The 24195-nt window shown below is 38.9% G+C and overlaps 1 protein-coding gene and 1 long non-coding RNA gene across 6 annotated transcripts in view; one reads left to right on the top strand and one right to left on the bottom strand.

Moving 5' to 3' along the window:
* The window catches only part of LOC111262174 (protein NDRG1), a 40683-nt gene that overhangs the window by 11923 nt on the left and 4565 nt on the right, over positions 1–24195 (top strand). For 3 of the 4 annotated variants that reach the window (XM_022836241.2, XM_022836240.2, XM_086968981.1), the window contains exon 2: positions 23247–23513. In XM_022836241.2, coding sequence (XP_022691976.1) covers positions 23448–23513 — 66 coding nt within the window. In that variant the 5' untranslated portion in view covers positions 23247–23447. Of the gene's footprint in view, positions 1–4959; positions 5388–23246; positions 23514–24195 lie in introns of those variants that run through there. The other variant, XM_022836239.2, reaches the window with a different exon arrangement.
* Positions 5945–23251, bottom strand: LOC147753234 (uncharacterized). Of its 2 annotated transcripts, none has more exons than XR_015311831.1 (2): positions 22175–23251; positions 5945–7882 (listed from the first exon to the last, which is right to left on the bottom strand). It is a non-coding gene; the product is annotated as an uncharacterized LOC147753234 (long non-coding RNA). The 2 variants fall into 2 exon arrangements; XR_015311832.1 differs by lacking the exon at positions 5945–7882 and adding an exon at positions 20681–22047.

The raw sequence follows: 24195 nt of genomic DNA on the forward strand, positions 1-24195 counted from the left end.
CAGTAGACGCACCAATAGCTTACTTAACTACCCTGTCGAGATGTTCGGATCATGGAAGCCGTTCAGAAGTCATGTGGTGGTGTGTACATGAGAGAAATGGCTTCGTCTTTTACAGTCGAGACAAGGGACACGGTCTAGTGTAACTATCATGTACAAAAAGGAATACTGTAAAATGTGGGCAGCTGAAGCATTACATTGATTGATATAGATTGATAGTTATCTTTACGAATAAGGTCAGAAAAAACCGAAAATCGTAGCTTATCCTAATCGAGTGAGCCGCCAAAGCTAACTTGTTTGGCACTAATATGTTTTAGGTTGATTAAATACAAAAAAAGGTAATATTTAGGCTTTATCTAGAAATAATCGCACTTTTTGTATTCGAGATGCGCTTTTACGTTTTACGAGACGATTCCCATGGATATGGTCACTCAGATTGTTAGGAGGGGAGGTGCAGCAAGCTGCGAGAATTCTTAAAATTCGACTCGTCTATACATATGAGTTACATCTTGGAACTACAGTAGCAGAGACAACTCGGCGCGTAAATCTTGCGTTTGATGAAGAATCTACTACTACAAACCGTTGGCCTAAACAGGAGGGGAAATTTTAATGGAAAATGATTGTCGAAGATGACGCTATGCAAAGGAGAATTAAGGGGAGTTCAGAACAGTGATGAAGGCTGACCCACCTCAAAGTTTACGGGTGGTAGCGCTTAGGCTTGGTGGATATAAAAATACCACAATTGTTCACCTTAGTCTGACTAAACAAATAGGTGCCGTATCAGTTGAAATAACCTAAAACGAAAATGTAGTTGTAGATCGAACAGCGAAGAGCTTTCGACAAAATCTGCCCCAACAAAAAACTAAGTTATTAACTATTATTGATAACAAGTGACGTAAGTCATGCCTTTAGGTCATTTCTCAGGTACTTCCAGAATCAGAATTTCTTTTCTATAGAGGAAAACGGGAACGGTAAAGAGCAGACACGTTGCAGTGTCCAACATACATTTTCACCTGCTAAGGAAATGAATCCAGGAGACAGCGGAACCATGAAATAAGCCCGAGATGACCCAAACCACACATTACGAACACTTTTACATTGTGGTTACCACCTATGCTAAGAATATCCTAATATGGTAGGTGGTGCATTTATCTCGGTGTATGTATCATATTTCTATCTATACTATCTGGGTCACTCTCCTGTTCCACAGACGACGACTTTGTATGGTGCAGGTAACACATGACCTGCATTCTTGCGGACGGAAAAAAACTACAAAATCCGAAAAAAAAACACCAACAAATAACGCTACTTTACGGGTTATCATGCAATCATCTATAACGAATGGTTCCACCAGGTTCCACAAGCTTGTTTGAAAGCGGCGACACGTGAAAGTCATGTGTCGTGAAATTGGCAAAGGCGTACGTTGCGTTACAGGGATCAAACGAACGACAAGTAATACGTCTGCCAATCGCTAGGGCGACCCGCCCACAACAATAGGTGTATGTATATATGTATGTATGTATGTATGTATGTACCTTAAATGATTATAAATTCATAATCTCGTGCTTCATCATTTACGTAACTCACGCAGATTTATTAACGCCTTAGCTTTGTTGTAACGCGCCTTAATTTTTGTATTGGCTTATCGGATACGTTTGTTTCTAAATCACTTGCCTTTAATGTTATGTTATTCTGTAAGAGTCAAATCTGTCTCATACCGTCACTACGACGTTATTACTACGTTCAGATATTTCCATTGTAGCTTTGTCACGTCTGATTCTCCACTCTACTGGTCCATTGTCATATCCTTCTCGAAGTTATGGTTTTTTTTTCCTACACTATCCTAATATACCATATTTTTACAAGACGCCGTATTAAATGAATGTTATGTGCTCGAAAACTCTGTTGACTAGACGGCGCACTAGACGACTTACGCTCTGCAACCATGAAATAAATATATTTATTTTCCAATTCGAGCCTAAGGTGCGTACATTCCCTTAGAAAGCGAATAAAAAACGTGAGGAGGCCGCTGCGCCATCGCGGAGACGGTGATATGTCTTCCTATACGAGATAGTTTTAAAAAATAGGAATCACACTTTTTACGGCTTTTATCTAGCCGTAAAAACGAGGTTTGTTTAGCGACATATCGAACCTGTCAGCACTTTTCCGTTTCTCTTTTGTAACTATGCTAGATTTTAACATACATGCATAACTACATACATATACACTTGTTGTTGAGTCTTTTAATTACTGAAGCTGCTTTCTATTATCTCGGTCTACTTTCTTTTGAAAGCTTCTATCGCCACTATCTAGCTTGCCTGGCTGCCGCCAGCTGGCAATTAGAAGAGAAACTAACAGATATATTTGAAATATAAGATTAGGATCGTCTCAGGAAAGATAACAATTGGTATAGGTCTACACGCTTTGCGATTTTTAAGTCAAGGTCTAATCGGTTCCGAGACTTGTTCATGTAATAAGCCCAATTAACCTTAAAGGACGAGGTTGTAGCCTCTTTACAATGCAAATACTAACATTGTGATGTATGTAGTAGCTTATGTCATGTAATACAGAATTTTAATTGAAATAATAAGTGAACTCGCACAAAATAAATTCAGCAGGAAGATTTCATAAAAAAAAATGGTCGTCTTACTGATTAAGTCTACTTGTTTTCCGCTACATTCACGAAAACCTCATTTTGAAAAAGCAAACGATGAGTCCAGGTATTACTAGACATTTTGAATAGATCAGTGATTGCTCAATGCTTATTATCTTAGTAATATAATAATATAACGCTACAGCCTGAGGCTTCTTTTTCTCGAAACAGCTTGTAGCTGCTTGCTGTACAACTTCCCACATGGATGGATGTGTTCCGCCCATTTTGCGTCTGGTCGACACTGTAGTCAAGCCACGTGCTGTAGTTTGTATCATCGCTGACTTGTCGATCTATAGAAGCGCCGAGCGTCTGTGTGTATGAGCGCTTTTGGGTCTATTCGCTGGTTGGCTCTAGGCGGGCGCGAATCCAGAGGACAATTAGTTTCCCGTCCATCATCTCAAGCGGGCCTATTCGCCAGTCGATCCGGTAAGAAGCTAATATATAGCAGGGTCGGCTGTCGACCAATCGCGTTGCTGCTTCACATTACTAAATGCCTGCCTGTTGCTAACTTTCTGTCATATGTTTTTCTTGTGGGGACTGTCAGAGACCGCGGACGAATATGGTGTTGCCACCATATACGCACCACGATAACATCGGGTATATCTGTGCCAGTTGCGTTTACGTACTGCCGAAGAGGCAGAGAACTCGTCCTGCTGCTCTGTAAGAGCCGCCCCATGCAGTCTCCGGCACATCTACAATGCTAACACGCCCAACGTTACCTAGCTCGGCGAAGCGGCCCGCTCTCGTCGGCGCTCATCATATACATACAGGACTTCGCTCAGAATATTTTACATACCGTACTTCCATTAAGTCTGATTTGGACTCTCTGACGCGTACGCGCAGCCAGAAACGCTAGGCTACTGAATTGGTGCACACTGTTCAATTGGATTGGAATTTACCTCTACGACATCCGAATTTAGAATGATATAAAATGGTAACCGTAAATAGCGCAGTTCGGTCCGTGTCCGCCGAGGCCATATCAGGATTTTACTTCAGCAACACCAATCAGCACCCTCGATCATCCTTCGCTGACATGAAAAACAGCAGGCTGTGCTAATTGCACCAGTAGTGTGCACAATCAGCAGCCGGATCGGGCACCTTAGCTGAAGAATGACGATACAATGACCTTTCAAATATATGGAGTAAACTACCGAATTATCACCAAACTATACAAATTACAAGCCTGTTCTCCAACTGAGCTGAAGCCTCAAAACGATTATTATTATTGTGATTCTGTAAATGCGCCAGCATGGAGGTTTTTCGCCAACAATTTTAGGCTGTACGTTATCGAAATACCAAAGACTTATTATAAAAAGTCTGAAACAGGCCCTCCACCTAGATTAGATAAACACCAGTCTAAATTTGTCCTACTCAAACTAAAATCTAATAAGAGCAAGCACCCGATTCTCTGTATTCCATCGCGGTAGAGCAAATTCATGCGCGAGAAAAAGAATTTGAGTTCTACTATGATTCAAATGTTTGTTACAAAAGATCCTTTAAATCCTAAGAAGGTTTAAGGCTGTATGCATGCGGCAGCATAGGTAAGATTAAATTACTGCATAATTTTTTAAATAAGCTTTATATCTATCCAGATAGAAGACGTGAATGTGTGTATATATATATATATATATATATATAATCCTACCAATAGTCATATTACCTTGAATTATCATTAGTTTCTCATCGATAATCACCGAAATGTTTTAATTAGTTAATGCTCGGGACTAATAAGCTTGCGATGTTGTTATTGTTGCCCCCATAATTAACAAAGTAAGCTTTACCCGCAGGACAAATGCCCTGTCGTAGTTTCACTTACGATATTTTTAACCCGTTTATCACGCCAGCGTGGTGCTGTGGCCAAGGGAGTTGATAACGTAGCGAAGTTCACCAGAATGGCTTCGTTATTGCTGGCATACAAGACTGTCTACTAACCCTATTGTCGAGCTGACACAAGGCCCACAACATCGGGAACCGCCTAAATGGGCTTTGTGTAAAGCAAGTATTCTTGAATTGGAGCAAGGAACCGATTGACTAATCAGTCGTCATTTGATCAGCAGCAGCAAATCAGGCAAATGCTTTGTAGCCTGAGCGTGGGGAAAGCAAACCACCCGCAGAAGAGAAAACGCAAGCGAGGTTTGGGCGGCTTGCAACGTCTGATGACAAAATCAATCTCATCTAACCTGCACTTTCGCTGACGTGGCCATATATGCACCAAGTAGCAAACGGTCAAATCTCATTCTCGTCTGGCGTCGATCTCATCACCAAACTGAACGGTATAATCATCAATGGCTTAAAGAGCCGCGTGACGAGGCCGATCTGGGATTCAACTTTTAGTTGGCCTCCTGCTATCATCTGTTAGCCTTCTTGAAGCTACTAAAGATGTTGACGGAGTTGCCGCTGCTACTTTTTGAAACGATAAATAGTGACGCGACCCGTTTGTTGTTAGAGGGGTCAACGGAAGAACTTGCCCTTTCGCGCTGCTTGAAGTTAATAATCAATAGCCGTTTCACTGCAAAGCCTTCCATAGCTTGTGCCTTTTGAATACGCTACTAGCGACATTTAGCGTACTTGCGTTATTTTGTTATTTGCTCTTGTATGTGGAATAATGCCGGGTTTAGTAACTCGCTTCACACCGACCCTGCCGGCAACTAATTTGTGTCCTATGGCAGTTATCGCAATTTAGGTTGTTAACTTACACAGTACTTGCTTTCCCGCAAGTGGAAGGTGATATAGAAAGGTAAGTTGAAAGCATACGTACATTGACGATTAACAATTTAGACGTTCGCAATAGATATATATATGTATATATACATAACTTACACGTATATGGCCACTTTCCTTTCACGTGGCGCAGATCTCGTTTCCCTTCGTTGCGAAACCTTTTTTCATCAATCGTAAAACACTAGTCCTTTGTTCCCTTCGTTCGAGCCCCTGGTTTGGGCCCCAAAAATCGCTTTCATGTACCTGGACGCGATCTCGGATAGTGGGCCGGTTTTCAGCTCTAGCGATCGGTTGCTTCCACAAGCTTGGTCGGACGTGGGCTTAGCCACAACCATCAAAATAAGAAGGACTAGGCCGTTGACAGGAGATTGACAATATATCGGCTAGGCCTTCCATATCCTGACCGCGTCCAAATCAGCGTCTGTTACTATTTACTTTATTACATATATACATATGTATTATTTTTTGGTTTAAATTGCCCGTCCCCCAAAATATGTTTCATGTAAATTCCAACAACAATCGAGCAAAACTTATTGGAAAAATGTAACCATTTTTTCGTACAATGAGGCGATGTAGTTTCCACGATGTATTATTAGCTTTTCTACAAGTACTCCTTTGCTCAGAACTGTCGGAAAGCTGTCTTTGCTTGTCCCATATAAAGGGTAGGGTTAAAAGTAATGTATGTAAACTCGATATTGTGTGGTTGATTACAGCTGTTTGCTGTCACAAAGGTTAGTCGCAGACATGTCACAACGACGCACCATCGTTTTTTTTAGTGACTGGCCTTAGCACAGTACCAATACAAAACCTCGCCATTTTGGGGAACTAGTGTCACTGGGACTTTTTCTGGTCGACGGGGCTGCTTGCTAAGGGACGGCGGGCAATTCGTCTTCGGACTTCGATCGAAAGCTAGCCGTAGCTTCACTCTTTACAGCAGCCCGCGACTCTCTGCATAACACATCGGAGACCTCGTTTACTCTCCTTCTCGGTTAAGCAAGGCAATGTAGAAAGCACCAATGATTTTATTTTAGCATTATTTTTCGGTGTTCTTTGTCACCCGCCTTCACACATAGTCGTATGTAGTGAGGTGTCTGCCGCTACAAACGCGTATTTAAGCAATATTGTTTGGCTTATTCAAATGCATATTAAGTACCTGCGCGTGACGCCGCTTGGTAGGCGTATCAATTTCAACAGGGTCTCTGTTCCCTTTTCTGAAACGTTTTGTTACGTCTATTCTAATTCATAATATCTTACTACATATGGTGTCGGATTATTACTTTTTTTTAATGTACTTCAAGGATTTATCTAACATTAGATCAATCCTAAAAAATAGAGTGCCCACGATCGTCTTATTTATTCCAGTAACCACCACATATTATCGAATATATAGATTCTACTATACAATGCTGTATATACGTCAAATGGACAGCTTATCCATGTCATAGTTTCTCGTCAGCTTGCTTCAGATATACATACGGACTAAAGGGGATTGTACGAATAACTTTATGCGAGCGAGCAAGATAGCATCTCATGGATATTATCTATAATATCTCTCTAATTATATATCTTGAGCTTCGTTACAGCTTATGGTGATGTTTGCGCATCAAAGAAGTCTACACCCTGATACGAACTCTGAAAGCGCTATGACAGAAGGCACTCGAGTATTAGTGCTAATACAAGCGCCGTAAAATAAAAAAACAAGGGGGCACTGAGATATTGTCAATTGCTGTACACCAAAGGCGCAGGCACAGCGGAATGGAAGACGTGTATCTAGAATGTGCTATATATAAACTTAGATATTCGTTATTATAGCTCTGTGACTATAAAATTAGTTCAGAATGGGTTCTTAGACAGAACAGCTTGAAATATATAGGATTCAGGTTATTTGTGTTCCCTGGTAGCAGCTATTACTTGATTAAGCGCCACAGTGTGGCAAGACATGTTAACCATTCTTCATATATATCATTCCTAAGCGGATTACGGATTTTGGCTTTGGGAGTTCAAACAATGAAGACAAGTAGAAACGTAGTTGTTGCCACACAAAGAGCTCTTCTATGGACACATTATGATCATTGTTTTAATATAATATAGTTCTTCTGCTGTCAACCATTGTCGTTTCTTCCGGCACATGGTATATTTAACCAGTAGTAATTTAATTATTCCTGATCTCAACGCACGTATTGTTTTAGAATTTTTAATACGTCTGTTGATTCTTTAAACATCTTACGTTGCTTAGATAGCTGTCATAGCAGTTGACCATGGAGATTGCCTTTGTTGGGCGAAAAAAAAAAGCGTTTTTGATACATTTTTATTTCGCCTGTCGCCAAAGCCACAGAATACTGCCCGAAATACAAAGTTTCTTCGTTGTCGAAGACTTGTCTTGTTCCGGTCAGCTTTGTTAACTAACTGGATCTTTCAACAAACAAATAATCGCCCGAGAAGATACCATGACTGTTCGGCGATGATCAAGCAACTGCGTTCGAGAGATTTACCTAGAAGAACCGTCTTTCCCTGAAATTTGTGAAATTATAAAGAACGAGCTATATTAGCAATTTAGCTACATAACTAATCTCGACTGAAAGTAAATGTATTGTTCACACCTGACACGCGATAAAATCATTGTTTTTTTGTTTCAGAAATCCTGTCAGCTCTACCAATTTTGTAACTTACAGCGCAGATATACCGGATTAATTCGGCAACTTATATATCATAACATTAGAATCAGATCACAACAGGCTGGTAAAGAAATCCTCGTAACGGTTTAGTAGATAACGTATTTGTCTACTAATATTAGGGACACGTTGTGGTCTAGGTTCGAACCCGGGCATAAACACACTTTGTTGTTGCTGGGGGCGTAAAAACTCGAAACATAGAGGGTGGTAGAGAAAACGAAGCAGTCTCGATAGCTGACAACTTTTAAGAAACCGAGACAATTTAATAAAACGGTACAACTTACGTTGCAACGTAATATTGCTAGCCTGGTAGCAACGGGACCGTTACAGTTGTGCTACAGTACATTATATACACATACATAAATATATAAATACAGTACAGTATAGATTTTTCGATGTGCGGTGATCGTCTTTGTAATTACCGTAATTATCATTCCGCAAAAACACCTTAAAATTAAATTTTTCAAGAATGACTCACACCTAATTTTTTAGCGTGCATATAATTATAACTGCGAAATGATTTTTGCGAACTATCACCTCTGTTTAATCAGGTAAATTTGAAGTAATCTTTACACACGCTTCCGGCTCGAAAGCACTAGTCTAACCAAGCCTGCATTGAATTATCCTGACGGAGATCGATAGTGGCTTACCTTCTGTTTGGTCGCACTTGAACTTTGTTCTACTTTAAGCTTTCATGTCCCTCTTGTATTGTACGTCAATCAATACGTTCCTCGGTAAACAAAATTGCCGAGCCTCGTCAAACTCTACTATGAGAACGTATGTTTCATAATACAAAATAACTGACCTAATTCAGTAATTTAAAGTTTGCCGAGCGAGATCGTCCTTTGATATAGCTTTGAGTAAGGTGTCTTTTTTTTTCGGAAACACAATCTCAATTCTCTGCACCACAGGGTACACGTCGGCACGCTTAGAACGTTCTCCTGGCCGACCTAGCCATGCGTATCCTACGCAACCTTGTGTACGGCTTTCCTCAAGCGATTTGTGCACGCCGACTTATACCGTTATGGTTCGCTTTATGATATTTACTGCCTACTCTGTCACTCGTTGGCCTACCGTAAATAGCCGCCCGCATTGCTAAATGTTTTTATGATGACAATTACTACCTTAGAGTTTTGTGTTAATTTCTATACAATCCACGATCTTGATAATTGTGCTTGAGTTAACACAAGTAAACGATATAGTGCATCATTCTTTTTTTCCCACCCAAGAAAACAAATTCTTTTAGGTTTAATACTTGATCAATAGAATTTACATATATGCAGTGCCAGCAAGTAATAGACCGCCTATAAAAGAAAACCAATTCTAGTATAGCACTTGCAAAAAAAGGCACTAATTAACGTTGTTTTATACAAAGGAGGATTAATAGATTATCTACACGGGTTATAGATAACCATACTGAGAAATAACAAGGAGCATCGCCAGGGCACTCGGCGAAACTTCCTGTATGTTTCAAAAGAACTGTCATATATATATACGGCGTACTGTCGCTTTTGCTTGCCGTTGCTGAAATACATACTGACTTGTTATAATTAATGATAAAATTTGAAATAACAAACACAAACGTCCTTGATTTGAGCTGTAGTTATTATAAAAGAAAGCGCCGAGTCCACAGACCGTATGTTTTTCAAAGTTTGTTAATGGCAAAACGTAGGATTAAAAAGTTCAGCAAGGCACTAACAGCAGGGTATATGTTCAAGTAGTTGAATATTTTTATTTCTATGAAATACGTACGTAAGATGGAGTTCAGTGTTTAAACATTACCAGACAGAGATTGATAATACTGTTGATGGTGATCATAACAAGAAGCAAAGGTGCTAGGGTTAACGAAGACTGTATTTAAACAATGCAGGCTTTCAAAAGCTCGTAACTGTATACATAAGTCTGTAAATATTCTATTTTACGCTGACAGTTAGATACTTGTCAACCTATTTTTCACAACAGAACAACCTACGCCTCGTATGCCAGCTAGCTACTGGTGAGAAAGAAAGGGCTCGGGATGTTAGTTGAGCACCTGTCTCGTGACATGTCTGAAACAAGGTAATCGGAAATGCCCGAAGAAATACTTCGGGGCCTGTGAAATGAAAAGCTGATAAATGTGGTCCTTGTGTTTTTTTGCTAGAGATCCTTTTGTGTAAAAAAGAATCCAAGTCAAACTACTCCACTTCGACAACAACTTTAGCTCTGAACTTAGGCCTAACCTCTTGCCTGCTCTACTCCGAACAGATTCACGTTACTAAAAAAAAAAAAACTAGGAAGTAATATTCTATTTAAGATGATTGAAAAACGAATGCTATTATCCTCCCACGCAATGCCTCTTTCAAGCCATCATTCTAAATCAACTTCATAAAAGGCCGTTCATTATCTATTTATATTGATTTTATTTATTACCTTTTATCGTTATAGAAAAAAGGAAAATGTTGTAAAGGGCGCCACGTATTATGACGTACAGTAAATACTAGAAGAGAATAACTGCAAATATTAACAATATCGGTATTCTTATTACATAGAGTTCCTTCAAATTGAAAAATACCTTTAGCAGCACAATAAAGGTTATATTTATCGAGTTTGAACAGTACATAATTATCTTTACATATATATAACCTGATGAAGATAGACGGCCAACCTGCTCATACGCTATCCATAAACGTTGTTGATAAACACAGTTTTCACAGTGGCTTTAAGAACGACACAGCATCTCACTTTTCCCGGATGTTTCCCATGCACTCAAATATTTAGAGATATTTACAGTTGGCTTCAAACCGACGCTCTAAAAGTTGCCTTGCAACAGAACTTAATAAAGAAGTTGCGTTGCCAGGATTCTGTCTGTTAGCGAAAATAGTCCCTAAGCTTAGAGGCTATATGACTGTAAGGCCACCGTGCACCGTTTTTCAGAGAAAACTATATCATGTACTAATAATATGAAACACCGATTGCTCAGCATAATTTGATAAGGATTTGTTGGGAATACTAGTTAAAAAACATATTCCTATTCACAACAAAAGCGTATCGTTTAAAAGAGTTAGCATACGTACTTTGAAGTATATGCAGCTTGAAAAGCATCTTAAATAACGAATATATAAGGAAAAAGATTTAATACTGTTTAGCATACTAATGTTCAAGTTTTTGCACTTAGACAACCAGATTATGTTTGATAACTGTTCCACAGAGCAGCCTTGAAGAGTATTTTAGTTTGATTCTTATAGCCGCCCTGCGTTTGCTCGGAGCTTTAGAAACGTCTCGGTCTTCTTTGCAATGTCGATGGATATCTTCCTAATCGCGTGATAGGATTCTAAAGTTCAAGATATAATTCATAAGTTCAGCCCAGATGAAGTGATGCCTTTTCGTATGAATCAAATTCATATCAACCAACATATTTAAGCTATAAAACAAAAAGTCCATTTTACAAAAATTATTTAACCCAATGTGTTTACCATATCAGAGCATTACTGCATCGTAGTTGCAACTTCTGATGATATTAAATGTCAATAGACAACAATGTTTTTTGACAGCGTCATTTATTTGACACTATCACGCTTCATAATTTTGCCTTGCCCTTTTCCGTGCTGTCGCATTCATAACTAGATTCGAGATACGACCGCTCCTCACTTCTGGCTCCCATTATGTATTCTTGAATTATCTATAGATTTTTTTTTGCGGTTACGCGCCTCTTTGGGCTCAGATAAGTCGGCCGACGCAGAAGGTTTCAATGACGCATCAAGTTGTGACAAATGACGAAACGCCAATCCAAAAAAAGCAAAGTTTTTAAACTTCGTATGAACTTTTTATGCGAATCACACTCTCCTCATAATAAGACGTCTATTATCGAGTGTTAAACCACACTTTTATAGCATCATTGTAAAACCTATAAACTTCGAGACAAAACAGGTGCGAAAAATGAAATATACACATTGTTAATTTTTTTGTCAATTGTGTTTTCCGTAACACTTTTACATCGTCGGACTTAATTGCACTTTAGTAAGTTCCGTTAGAGCTTCGAAGAAATTGCTTTATTAGTTAGCTGTGTATACTTATAGTTAAACAGGTAACCACTAAGAATATCAACGAACACTGCCATTAAATATCTGCAGTGATTATAATTAATACATACTTCCTTGCCGAGCTGCCTTTATAACTTCTTTCAAGTTACTGTGATGTAAGGGCAATATAAAATGTTGGGAAATTTCAACTAGCCATTTTCTACCTTTTTCGTTCTCGTATTATTAAGTGATAATGGTGTTTTTACCTAACGACTTGAGTCAAGTTGACATATATTTAGCGCCGCTGTTTGTGATCCCTCTAAATCTATCAATTAATTTATTTATTCTGTTTTGCTATGCATTTTTTACTCTGCTAAGTCAGTTTTACCATTATCAGTTTCATTTGCTAGTGATCGGAAAAAACAATAAACCCTCACTGCAGAATCTGGAGATTATGCTAGGCACAAAGCATACTCGAGCCCTTCCAGGGAGACTTCAACAATCTCTGCGATGTGTACTCGGTGCTGCTAATGCAGAAGGATTAGTTTGTTTTATATATTAAATTACTTTGCTTACGGAATGCAACTAGGACACGTATGTATCCCTACCTGACACTCTTATTTTTCCCCGGTAGAACCGTCCCGCCAAACGCTATTCTGAGAGTGGAGATCGGCCTCAACTTCGTTCTGGGGCATGTCTCCCAAAGATACTCATATTCCTTTCGCTGTTTTACGTTGACGTAGAGAAATTACTTCTCGTCACCAGTAACAATTTTGTGTAAAAATCTATAGATGTGGCTACATATTGCCCAGCATAGGGCGAGACGTCACGAGACAGTGAAAAGTTCTGTTTCCCCATGCTGCTCACTCAATTTATTGGAAGATTTTTAAATTTTCAGTAAATTTCATAGGTTGAAGGTGCATCGAGATAGATGGCATATTCATAGTTAATTTTCTTGACCAATTCAGGGCTCGTTTACTGTCCCTCTGCCTTCAAGAGTGTTTCGAATTATCAGCCTGTGAGAGGTGCTTTCTGTAGTTTTAATATTCCGTTATCGAACTTTGTAAACAAAGCTTAAGTTATCCATCCAAGACCACTTATAGGGTTGACAACGTATATGATATAAATTTTCCAGATTGTTTCGGAAGCTTCTTGATTTTGACAAAAACTGAAGTAGAGTAGGTCTCAGAAATGCTCCTTTTATTACCAGGAATATCCATTTCTGAAATTCGAATTCGGGCTAAAATTCTGTTTATTGTACAGTTAAATTATAATGTTTTCCCGCTATCCTCAACCTTTAATTTCCTTGTTGCTTAAATCTCCTGATATTTAAAGTTTATATTAATTATCTTTTTAATTTTAACTTACTGCTAAAAACTTAACCAAACAGAAGTACTAATCGAATATTCAAAAATAACATCTAGCACATAGGCTATTTTTTTTCCAAAATACAACGACGGCTAGGAAAAATAATTTGTAAAAAGTGAGATAATTTCAATCGAACGGCACTAGAAAAGCTCATCTCGAGTATTTTTCTATAACACGAAACCGTAGCACAAAATACCAATGCATATTTCGTCATTGAGAATTTGAATTGAAAGTTGAACCATTCAAGCTTGCATTGCCAAGTCTAGATCTTTATATACAGTTACGTGACAGGTCACTGTCAGGACGTCAAAATGCGGTGAAAAAGGTACTATATGAGAGAAAAATAGACGGGTAATAGTTAACCGAGCTGGGCTGTAGCGCTTGTGGTTTTGTGATGGAAGCTCAGCTGTGTCAGTGTTGTCTCTGGGGTTGTAGCTTTACGGTGATGGTGTTCTGAGGTGATTAACTAAGAGTGACCTGTGGCCAGTCAACGGGCCTATTTGCAAGCGGTTTAAGCTCATCAATGGAACAGCAACCAGACTTAACAAAGTCTGCTTTCAAACAAAGTCTGAGATCAGTGCAGAACTAGTGTTTAACTTGGTAGCTACGCGTTAAAATAATTCATCGCAATTCATGATGGCGTTCCGGTGTGTACTTGGATTCAACAAGGAGGTAAAGTGCAAAACTTTGTTATTGAAATGCACACAGATTAACAAACACTTTAATAAATATAGTATATTATTTGATATAATTGTAATTATCCAATGCATCAAGCTACAAATAGTGTGAGAGAATGCACGTTACTACGATAATACTACAAGCAATCTATATCATTATCGGTAGGACAATCGCAAATGTAACATTAACAGTTAACGGTAGGACAACTCCCATAGTGCAGTCCATTTTTAATATACCTTAGTGATAATGCTAGACTTCTGAAACATTTTCTACCTGTATTTGTGCACAGCTATTTCGCCGATATGTTTAGGTCGTGTCAAAATAAGCGGAGTTCTGATATAAATTTAGCGTGCAGTGACCTAGTTCTCTGGATATGTTTTTCAATGGCAACATTTCTGTCGGCATCGATAACCTTCTAAGTTATAGTCAACACTTGAATTATAAACCACTGAAGCAGCCTAAGTATTAATCGTTGCTATTGTTGGTTGCGGAAACACGTTAGGCAAAATGCCAGGTTGTCTTACAAATAAGAAGCAACGAGCGTAGATACTGCGGGCTGCGCGGCCGCAGAACCATATCCAATATAGCGTACAGATATCCAGGAAGTATTGCTCGACCCACGTTCTTTTGTGATGCTCGTAGTAACGGCTCTCGTCGAAGTGCAGGCATTGAAAGAGATTCTAACTTCAAGTTACGGGAAAGCTATACTATTAAAATATGTATAGCCATGATTAATCTAGATTATTTCTAGATCACTAAGGCGCGATTTTTGATGGTTTTTGTTGAAGCGAACTTTTATGTGGAAAACGAGTTTGTTTGCTAATCTCAACTTAAAAATACTGCTACTAGCAATTCAGCACAAAAAGAGATACTTTACAGACTATATATATATATATATATATATATATATATATATATACATATAGTTGCGTAGACAGAGGACCAGCTACAAATCGGCGTGAGGATAGTAACGAATTTAGCTTTCGTTGTTCAAGGTGAATACGGAGACTTTGCTACCTTCCACTCACGGTATGTCCCGTACTCGCATTAGACCAACGGTATATAGCAAGCATGAGATCAAACCCCGCCGAGAGGGCTACACCCCGAAGATGTACATCCGAGATCAAGTTCAACTAGCAACTTGTGTCGTAAAACAAACAAGAACAAGCCAACTTTACTCAGAGTAAGCACGTCAAGATTATCAGGAACGTGTCAGGAACAGTCGCACCGATGTCAAGCTTCGTCGGGCCCGTTAGAAATACACACATGTAACAGATAGGTCGCATACTTCCTGACCTGATGGCCACGAATGTCACGAGACTTGCGGAATTTTATAGTAGTCTTCACTTTAGCGTACGTGAAGCATCATGTGTAGACGTCAACGATGCTAGAATTTGGTCAGAGAGCCCACATTTTTATGAATATGAAAGTTGCGCAAGGGTTAGAAAGATTCAATTGAAGTGGAACATCAGAACAGGCAGTTCATTAAGAAAATGCAAATTATGTTAGCACTTGCAATACTAGCTGGAGAGCGGCCAAGTGAAAGACCGTGAATTCTAAGTTACGTGATATTTACATACATTATAATGGCTCAAACAGGTTGACCATCATTTATGACAAGAGAGGCATATATTGTGGGGTATTTAAGCCCATAACAGAGACCCACACCTCTATACAGAGATCCCTGAACAAAAATTTGAATCGTTTAATGGGCTTTGAAGGCAGAGAAAATAACCGGAACTGAAATAACACTAACACTAGGACACTTTGATCTTCGACTAACCAATTATCTAACGGAGTTAACGTTCAGAAACTCGCTAGATACGGATAGCTGTCTTGACATATAGCTATGTCTGCAGAGCTGTTCAACATTACACAACACAAAGAAAGTCGTATTAGAGTAGAGCGGTCGCACCGAAAAGTCCATATAGAAACTGTAAGAGCAACCAGATCGTGTATCAGAGAAATGCTACACACTCGTATAGGGAAACAATGAAGGAGCGAATCGTAAAACATCCGGCCAAATCTCTGAAAAGCGATCAAAATTAGATTGGTGGAACTGCCACTCTATGGGTGGCTAATATAGCAGGAAAAAAAGTTTAGCCAACATAAAATATAACTACGAGACCTTTTGCTGGCACGCAAGATATAGGCAATTTGGGAAAGCAACCACAAAAATCAACGTAAAATACTCTACCACAACGTTCGCGAGGCTGTACATTGGTACAACCAAAAAAAATATGTATATGTATATATATATATATATATTATATATATGTATGTATATATTTATTTATAAAGTAGGCACAGAGCATGCGGTACGCACCAAAGTATAAAGAAATATGTATAATTATTAGCCCAGGTATTTTTTCAATGGTGGTATTTAGTAAATGATGAGTATCAACAAAGGAATGCTTACAAAAAAGCTTCGACTATCAGAGAGCTAGCTATAAACCTTATCAACTATATATTTAAGAATTTCATGGAACTTATAGTCTTAAGCGTAATGATACACACTTGCCAATAGGTCAAATGGCCAATATGGCTTCTTAACCGAAGTATTTATGCGGGAAAATACAGTCGAATAGAAAAATTCGGTTGTAAGTAGATGCGGCCAGTTTGCACGGTATTCGTCAGCCAGGAGAAAACCCTTGACACAAGCTAAAGTAAAAAAAACTTTTTGGTTCTCCAAAAATGTATAGTCTCCAGAGATCCATGGTTGCACGCATAAGTGAAATCTTAAAAAGAAAATTTGCGAAGATAAACAAAGACAAAATGTAAGCAAACACAAATACGTGAAACATCAGTAATAACATAATTTTGTAGGAAACTTTCAAGAGAGACGGGAAAAGGTGTCTCTATGCTAGTACAAATGATAAAAAGCAGATTTAAGCCCCAGCCCACGGACAAGCCCATTCAAAGGGATCTATGTGTCGTATAACAATCGATGTGTGATACATTCGGAAGTGCCTGGAAAAGAACGGCTCATCAACATCTCTACCTAACCTAGTTTCGTAGAGTGAACGAAGCCTTCACTAAAAAAAGATTCAAAGGTTTCTCAGTGAAATACGATCTAATCGAAATGATCGATGACAATGCTAGGTTGCTCAGCGTGGAAAATAATTCGAAGTCAGATTTGCCGAGTTTTGGTACAACGTATTCAAATATCTGACCGAAAAACGGAAAAAGTGGCGAAGGCTATATATCGAACGAGTATGGTACAATGTTTTTACAGAAGAATATGATTTCCGAAATAACGGCGAGAAATCTTTCTTCTGCTTAATATAAGAAAACCGTTGCTGTTTGTGTTATTATGTTCGTAAACGATGTTCGGCACCAGCCGAAAGGACTCATATACAGGCATGTGTATAGATGACGTCGAAATGATGTGGGGGCAGTAACAGGTGTTAATGACAAGCAAAGGCCGTTCGGCGTCTCTACCTAATTCATGAACAGCGGAATGACAGTCGGTATCCAAAAAAGCCGAGAGGTAAATTTATTTAAACATGCGATAGCAATAAAAGCAGTTGGGGAGAAAGCAGCAAAAAATCCAGGAAGCATGCAAAAGCTTCCTCTGAAAACAACAAACAATTATTTGCATTGAATTTAGTCTCAGAGTATCTAGAAGAAAGAGAAATAAGTGTAAGGAATATATATATATATATACAGATAACGTAAAATGTCACTTTTTGAAGACTGTCTGGGATGCATCACGAAGTAGCTCAAACATGCTTATGTCGTAGTTCGAAATGTTTCTTTCTAGCGGTGCGACACTTTTTTGCCGTTCCTAAGATGCGCTTGTACTCTTTGGAGTCTGAGACCATTCACTCGAATAAAGGACACTTGAAATGTTAAAAACCAGTCGCAGTGAGCTGTCAAAAATCGGAAAATTCGGGTGGAGAAACAGCTCGCGATAGAAACCATGTATTAGGTCGACGACCTAAGATTAGAAGCTGCATAGGCCGTTGAATTAGAAAATCCAAAGAAAGCTTTGAACCCGAAAGTAAGTGTTGTATATGATTAGAAGCTAGCTACAGGTTAGATAAAATAATAGATTAATTATTATAACGTGCGCACATCTTCTCATCCAGGTTTGGCGTATGGAGAGATATCATGCTCATCCATTTCAGTTAAATGAATAAAGTCACCATGCCCCAAATGTTCGGCGGAGATTGAAACGGCAAGTGTAGAAACGCTTGGGGCCCAACAACAGTGACCCATTCTCGTGTTGAATTGCATTTATGATGATGATCTGTTTCACATCATTTTTTTCACAACGGTGATCGCAAGTTGTCCCATGGATCGTTCGGCGCAGTTACCTTAAAACTAACAGTACAGTTCGAAGGTCGAGCGAAGATGTTATCTATTGCAGCTTCATAAGCCCCGATTCACTGATTACCGTTAAAATATGCTATCGAAAATCCAAGAGGATGATGAGCAAATTTTGCGTGTACACAGAACTGAACCATTTTTACTGCACGATAGCGTACAGCCCCACATGACAAAAGTCACGTTAAAATGTCCTGTGACCCACTATACTTAACAGACGTTGTCCTACAGATTAAAATTCCGACAATGTCTCGGTTGGAAAATAGTTCAAATCTCAACACAATGTTGAAACTACTTTCCGATATACTCTAGACCTGTACCTTAAACTTCTATAGTAGTGATATAAATAAGTTCAAATGTTAATAATAATGGTGCATACTTTGAGTAAATATAATTCAATTACGTTTGTAAAAGAAATTCGAAACGTTCAGAGTTTATCGTCTCCTATTTCGCACCGAGTGACCCAATATTATAGATTTTCTATGCAGTATGCAAGTTGTTTGTCAATATTTAAGACATATGTTCCATGAACTTTTTAATAGAGAAAATACAGTGAGTATGGTGGGTTAGCTTCGGTTTATGAGGATTTCATGGACGAGTCGCCCACAAAATGGACCAGGTCTATTGAAATACAATGCGTAAAGCGATGTCATACGGGAACTCTGCTGTAAACCTATAGAGAATCCTAGAAATAGACCCGTATAAATGTAAGACTCAAATAAAGGGTAAGTAAGTAACAAGTATTATATAGTAAAATATAATGCTCTATGAAAGATATTATAAACAACATAACGGATAATGTTAAGGACGAGCTAACTTTATACTTAATTGGAAAATACAGAAAGTATTAGCGGGAGCAAGATCGAGGTTCAGTGGCTTCGTTCACTTTTTTTCTTCTCATAATTTTGACTAACTTTCGATAACTTGCGCTAAATAAAACTCCGGCTTATCAATATGGAGGATTATTCGGATAGAACAGAAATTCAAACGTCTTTCAACGCACCCAAATACGAATTATATATAGAGATCAGCTGTGACATTATACACAACACTCTTTCCGTTAGCGCGTAGATCAACTATAGGACATTTGTCGTCTTCTGCTCAGAAAACCATTGGTCCTTAAAAAAATCATCAAAGTTTAAGGTACAAAGACGCTTCGAAAAAAGATTCAGTTGATACCTTTGGCAGGCACTATAGTTAGTGACTGTAGTGATAAGTAGTGTGCCGCTTACAATTTCGGCCGAGTCTGACCGAATTTAGGCAAATAGACATAACCTATATGGTCGCATCATTGTGAATGAATTTGCTCGAAAGTATTTATGTTACGTGGTAACAATGCTGTCCGCTGAGTATTATTTTTGCGGTGGATGATGTTCTCTATGGAATAGGGGAGTTCCGCATAATTATCATAAAGTTGCAGCCAACTGGACCAGAAAACTTCACCGTACCAGCGGCTTTATGGACGGCTTACCTGCCTCCCAATTATAAAGCATGGTGAGTCGTACCAGCCGACCTACGAGCAGCGCACCCTCACAGGGGAGCAATGGGGTGTCTCAGAGTAGGTTGGTGAAGCGACGCGGTTTTGGTCACTACCGCCCCTTTGTATTGCTATGTGTTCGTGCCAATTCCATTTTAAATGTTATCGCCACATCAGAACGTAGGCATGGCTTGCCCATCTTTGCTCGAGAGTGAAGTCCCCCGATACTCTATGTTAACCGAGGTGCCCACCGCAGGAGCAGGGCCAACAAGAGCAAACGTTAGGTTTGACCAACGGCGGATATGGGACAGCAAATCGCTACCCATATGGAAACAGATGTGTACTACAAGTTAAACTGGGATGAATTAGAGGCAAAATAGAGCTTCGCAATTGGACAATAGGATAAAGCCCCAACCTGTATTTCAAATAAGCGAACACGAAACTCTAAAGTAAGTGTGGGCTTGAAATAATAGAAATGAACGAACGCTCCAATAGAAAAAGACTCTCATAAAGCAAATATATTTTCATAGCACTTGCTCGCCCAGTGTAGAAAATTGTACTCAATCAAATTATGAGAACGTGATATTTGCCTATCTGTGTTGCTTTTGAAACAAATAATTATCAGCAAGATAAGAAATTTAGCTTCCTCGAGTTTTATGCTTAATGGCCTACCTTCCTTTCTAAATAATCGCAGACAAGATAGCGCAATTTTTGTTGCTCACAGTTAGCCAGTAGTATGAAAACAGTATTTTTGGGTAGAAGAACCGCAAATAAATACCGCTCAAAGGTCCATTGCCTAGGTTTTATTTCAAAAACTCCTACTTGATCATGTGGTTACGTTGCTATTCTCAAGGGAACTTCTAGATTCGTATCCGCATGCCTTTACGAAAAGGAAATTCAGGTCAACGCTAAAATATTACAAACGAGAATTCTGTATACAAAATTCACAGGTATGAGTTTCGATCGTTTTTACTTCGATTTATCGGTGATATGCACTAGAGTCAAGCATGAGATTTTACTTGGTAAATTTTTTGGCCAAATATCCAAACTTATAAGCGGATCGCCAGTCCTACGAACGAAACAGAAACTTTAAAGCGCAGGTTAACGATAAACTCATTCTTTCGAAACTCTGCCCATTTGGGGTCCCTTGAGCCTTCGTCTTGCTTTAAACTCTATCCGGATCTTTTCGGACTTTCGGGTAACCTTATGCTATCCGCAGTCTCTTACTGTCAGCTGTCAAAATGATATGCTTTTGCAGTAATGCTATAAGAACTCCTCTACCAAAATGTGTCCACCTTTGCTCCATAGTCCCAATCCCAGTGATATCACAGATAAAGTCTAACGCTGGAGTTAAGGACTGCGCAGATCATTAGAGACCTGCAATGCGAACTTAGATTGGATGATATCTACAAATAATATTGTAGAGTCTGCCTGTGTAACTATTAACATAATTTTCAGATATTTTATTATGAAGATGCCACTATTTCATATAAACTTGAGTATAAGGTTTTATAAGCTTACACTCGTTTGTATGAAACACGTTTTACTGTGAGGTGTCGTAGCGGAATTTGGAAGAGCGCGCTGAAGCATGGAGTACAATATTTCATTTACATAATACTTTTTAACTTGATAAATCTGAGTTGAACTAGAAATGGCACAAGGTAGATACATTATTTGTTCTATTTCCAATTACTTTCAAATGTTTGTCCTTGCAAGTAACGGTGGTTGTTTGCTACGTTATGCATCTAGTACTTTTCCTTTTTTCGACATAAGTGAAACCTAACATAATCGCTATTTTGTGCGTAACTAGCTATCACGGCTATACGACAAAATTGCGTAACTTAAATATTGTTGGTATCGTGCATTCCATCTTTAGATATTCTGCTTTGGGAAGAAGTGAGAAGATGGTGTTCTACTTCATATCTCGTAATCTACTTTAGTTATCTCAAGCATTCTATTTAATGGCTGTTCGATTTCCACGTATGTGCTTTTTGTTGCCCCTTCATGTGTTTTCTTCTGGAAAACTTCGCTTGACAATGGATCAATTACTATATTTTGGTACACTTTTTTTTTATTCATAGCACCTTGTTATTAGACGATTTTCCAACAGCTCTGTATTTGTGATTCGCTATGCTTAGTCTCCTTGTCGATGACCTGCTTTAGAGAAACGACAGTGGAAATTGGTACGTAAGCTATCGCCCTTTCTACGACATACAGTTTTAAGCATTCAAAATGATGCCAGCTTCACTGTAGGAACTATCAGGGCCTATCGAAGCCATACCTCTATGTTCTTCTTGATTCGGGCCATGATTGAAGCGTGGCACGGAAGTTGTTGCATTGCTCTCGAACAGTCACACCATTTGCTGTTGGTCACCACACGGTACATACGTGGGGTTTTCCGAAATGCGTGAATTAACAGTTTCTTTTTGCGGACAGTACCTCGCAATGTTCCCGACATTGTGCGAGTATCATATATGTCTCGTCTATCGCAACAGTGTCCTTCGGGGGGATTTTTTCTCTAGAACTAATCCAGCAAATTGGCTCTCGAGTATACCACACTTGTTTTCATTACCTACTAGTTGCTTTTGGTTTTCATCTTCCGCACCTGCGTTACGGTTTGACAACAAATTCTTCAAAGAATTCCATGGTAAGCCAATAGGGAGCGTACTTCCTATGTTTTGCGTCGCTTTAGACCTTCTGTGATCAGATGATGTGGTCTTTCTTTTAAGCTCTCGAGGCATAGTCGCCTTCGCTGTGGTCTTCAATTCCGCAGCTATTGTTTTTAGAATTGTTTACATCAAACTGTTGCTTCGCTGAACACCTTCAACACCAGGCCTGAAAACTTTTCACCAGAAGGATTCAATAACATGGAAAGGTGTGATAGTGATTATTCAGTAAATTTAATAGCATTTAGATTCCCAATAAACCGGTGCATTTTGTATTAGTTGACATCACTTGTGTACCAACGGTACTCGGCACTGGTCATTTCTACACTTTTTTGAGTTAGCAAGTTTTTAATTTAACCTTTGCTCGTATGAGGAGCCAATTTAGTTATCGAGCTTTGCAGTGAGTTATGTTAGATAGTGATATTCGACGTGAAATCAGTAAGATCGTACGTGTTTCAACCTATCTGCACACTGAGTTGATATTAAAAGGAAATTGTTATATGCCGAACGTGTCTGTGATGTGCAACAGACCTCGGTGTGTAGCAACCCGCACATATGAATGCAAAATGCCCTCAGCATATCTCGTGCGCTACACCTGCACTGACCTAGAATGCTTAAGAAATGTCCCGCTCGCAGTCACTAGATGTAACTCGTTGGACCCATTGTCTTTTGTGTGGTTCTTTTCAGCTGGAAATTGTGTCCTAATCGATCGAAAGATAAAATCCAGGTAGCCACGTTAAGGCAATCGCGAAAAGCCTGAACCGTCTGAGTTACGAGCCTCATTGACCATCACTGTGAAATCGATGTACAGTGGTAGCTAATTATTGTACTCGAGAAGCCGTTAACGAAGAATCTGCAACATTCGAGTTGTACCGAAACAGGATTTAAATGGATAATTCTTTTGTGGAAAACCTTGCATTGTTCTTCGCTGACGTTTCCCTCGTGAAGAAACAGGTGAGATCACTGCTGGCATGTACAAACCTCTATACATTCTAATAGATTAGTTGTCGATTTTCAAACTGTAGGCTTGTGCAAGTACCTTGCAAGAAGTCTGATTTCACGGACGCATTCTTCGACGAGCGACACATAAGTTTTCAACAAAACAAAAGGTGTTCGACAGAACAAAGGTCTGACTCTTGATTTATTATCTTACTTTTTTCTACGTGTTAAAAAAACGCTCCTTTTAACTTATTATATTAGTAATTAGTGAGTTCTAAGGATCTTCAAATACTAGTATACTGTTATTTGATAGAGTCTATATTAGGTTTAGTCCTGTTTCCTTTATGTACTTAATATCTACGATTGGCTATGTTGTATAGTTTTTAAGACTGGTTGAACTTTTAAAGGTAAAGCTGCTGAAGGGTATTATTGACGAGGTATGCTTATTCTTATTCCGATTTAAAGACTCTTTTACTGATCAGCCGTGTAGGTAAACCCAGACTCCACAAATCACTTGTCAGTAAACAAGCCCGAACGGGTAAGGTGCATCTGTCAATGTATTAGGTTTACTATTCGCAATCGCTGATTCTGTTGCATATTTAACCACTTTATTGAAAAGGTTTACGGTTTTACAAACGAGATATATTGTAACACTCATTTTCTGCATCTAAGCCCTTATGGCCATATGGGATGGAAA

This window comes from Varroa jacobsoni, unplaced genomic scaffold (genome assembly GCF_002532875.2).
Source record: "Varroa jacobsoni isolate VJ856 unplaced genomic scaffold, vjacob_1.0 scaffold_631, whole genome shotgun sequence".
NCBI classification, from domain to species: Eukaryota; Metazoa; Arthropoda; class Arachnida; order Mesostigmata; family Varroidae; genus Varroa; species Varroa jacobsoni.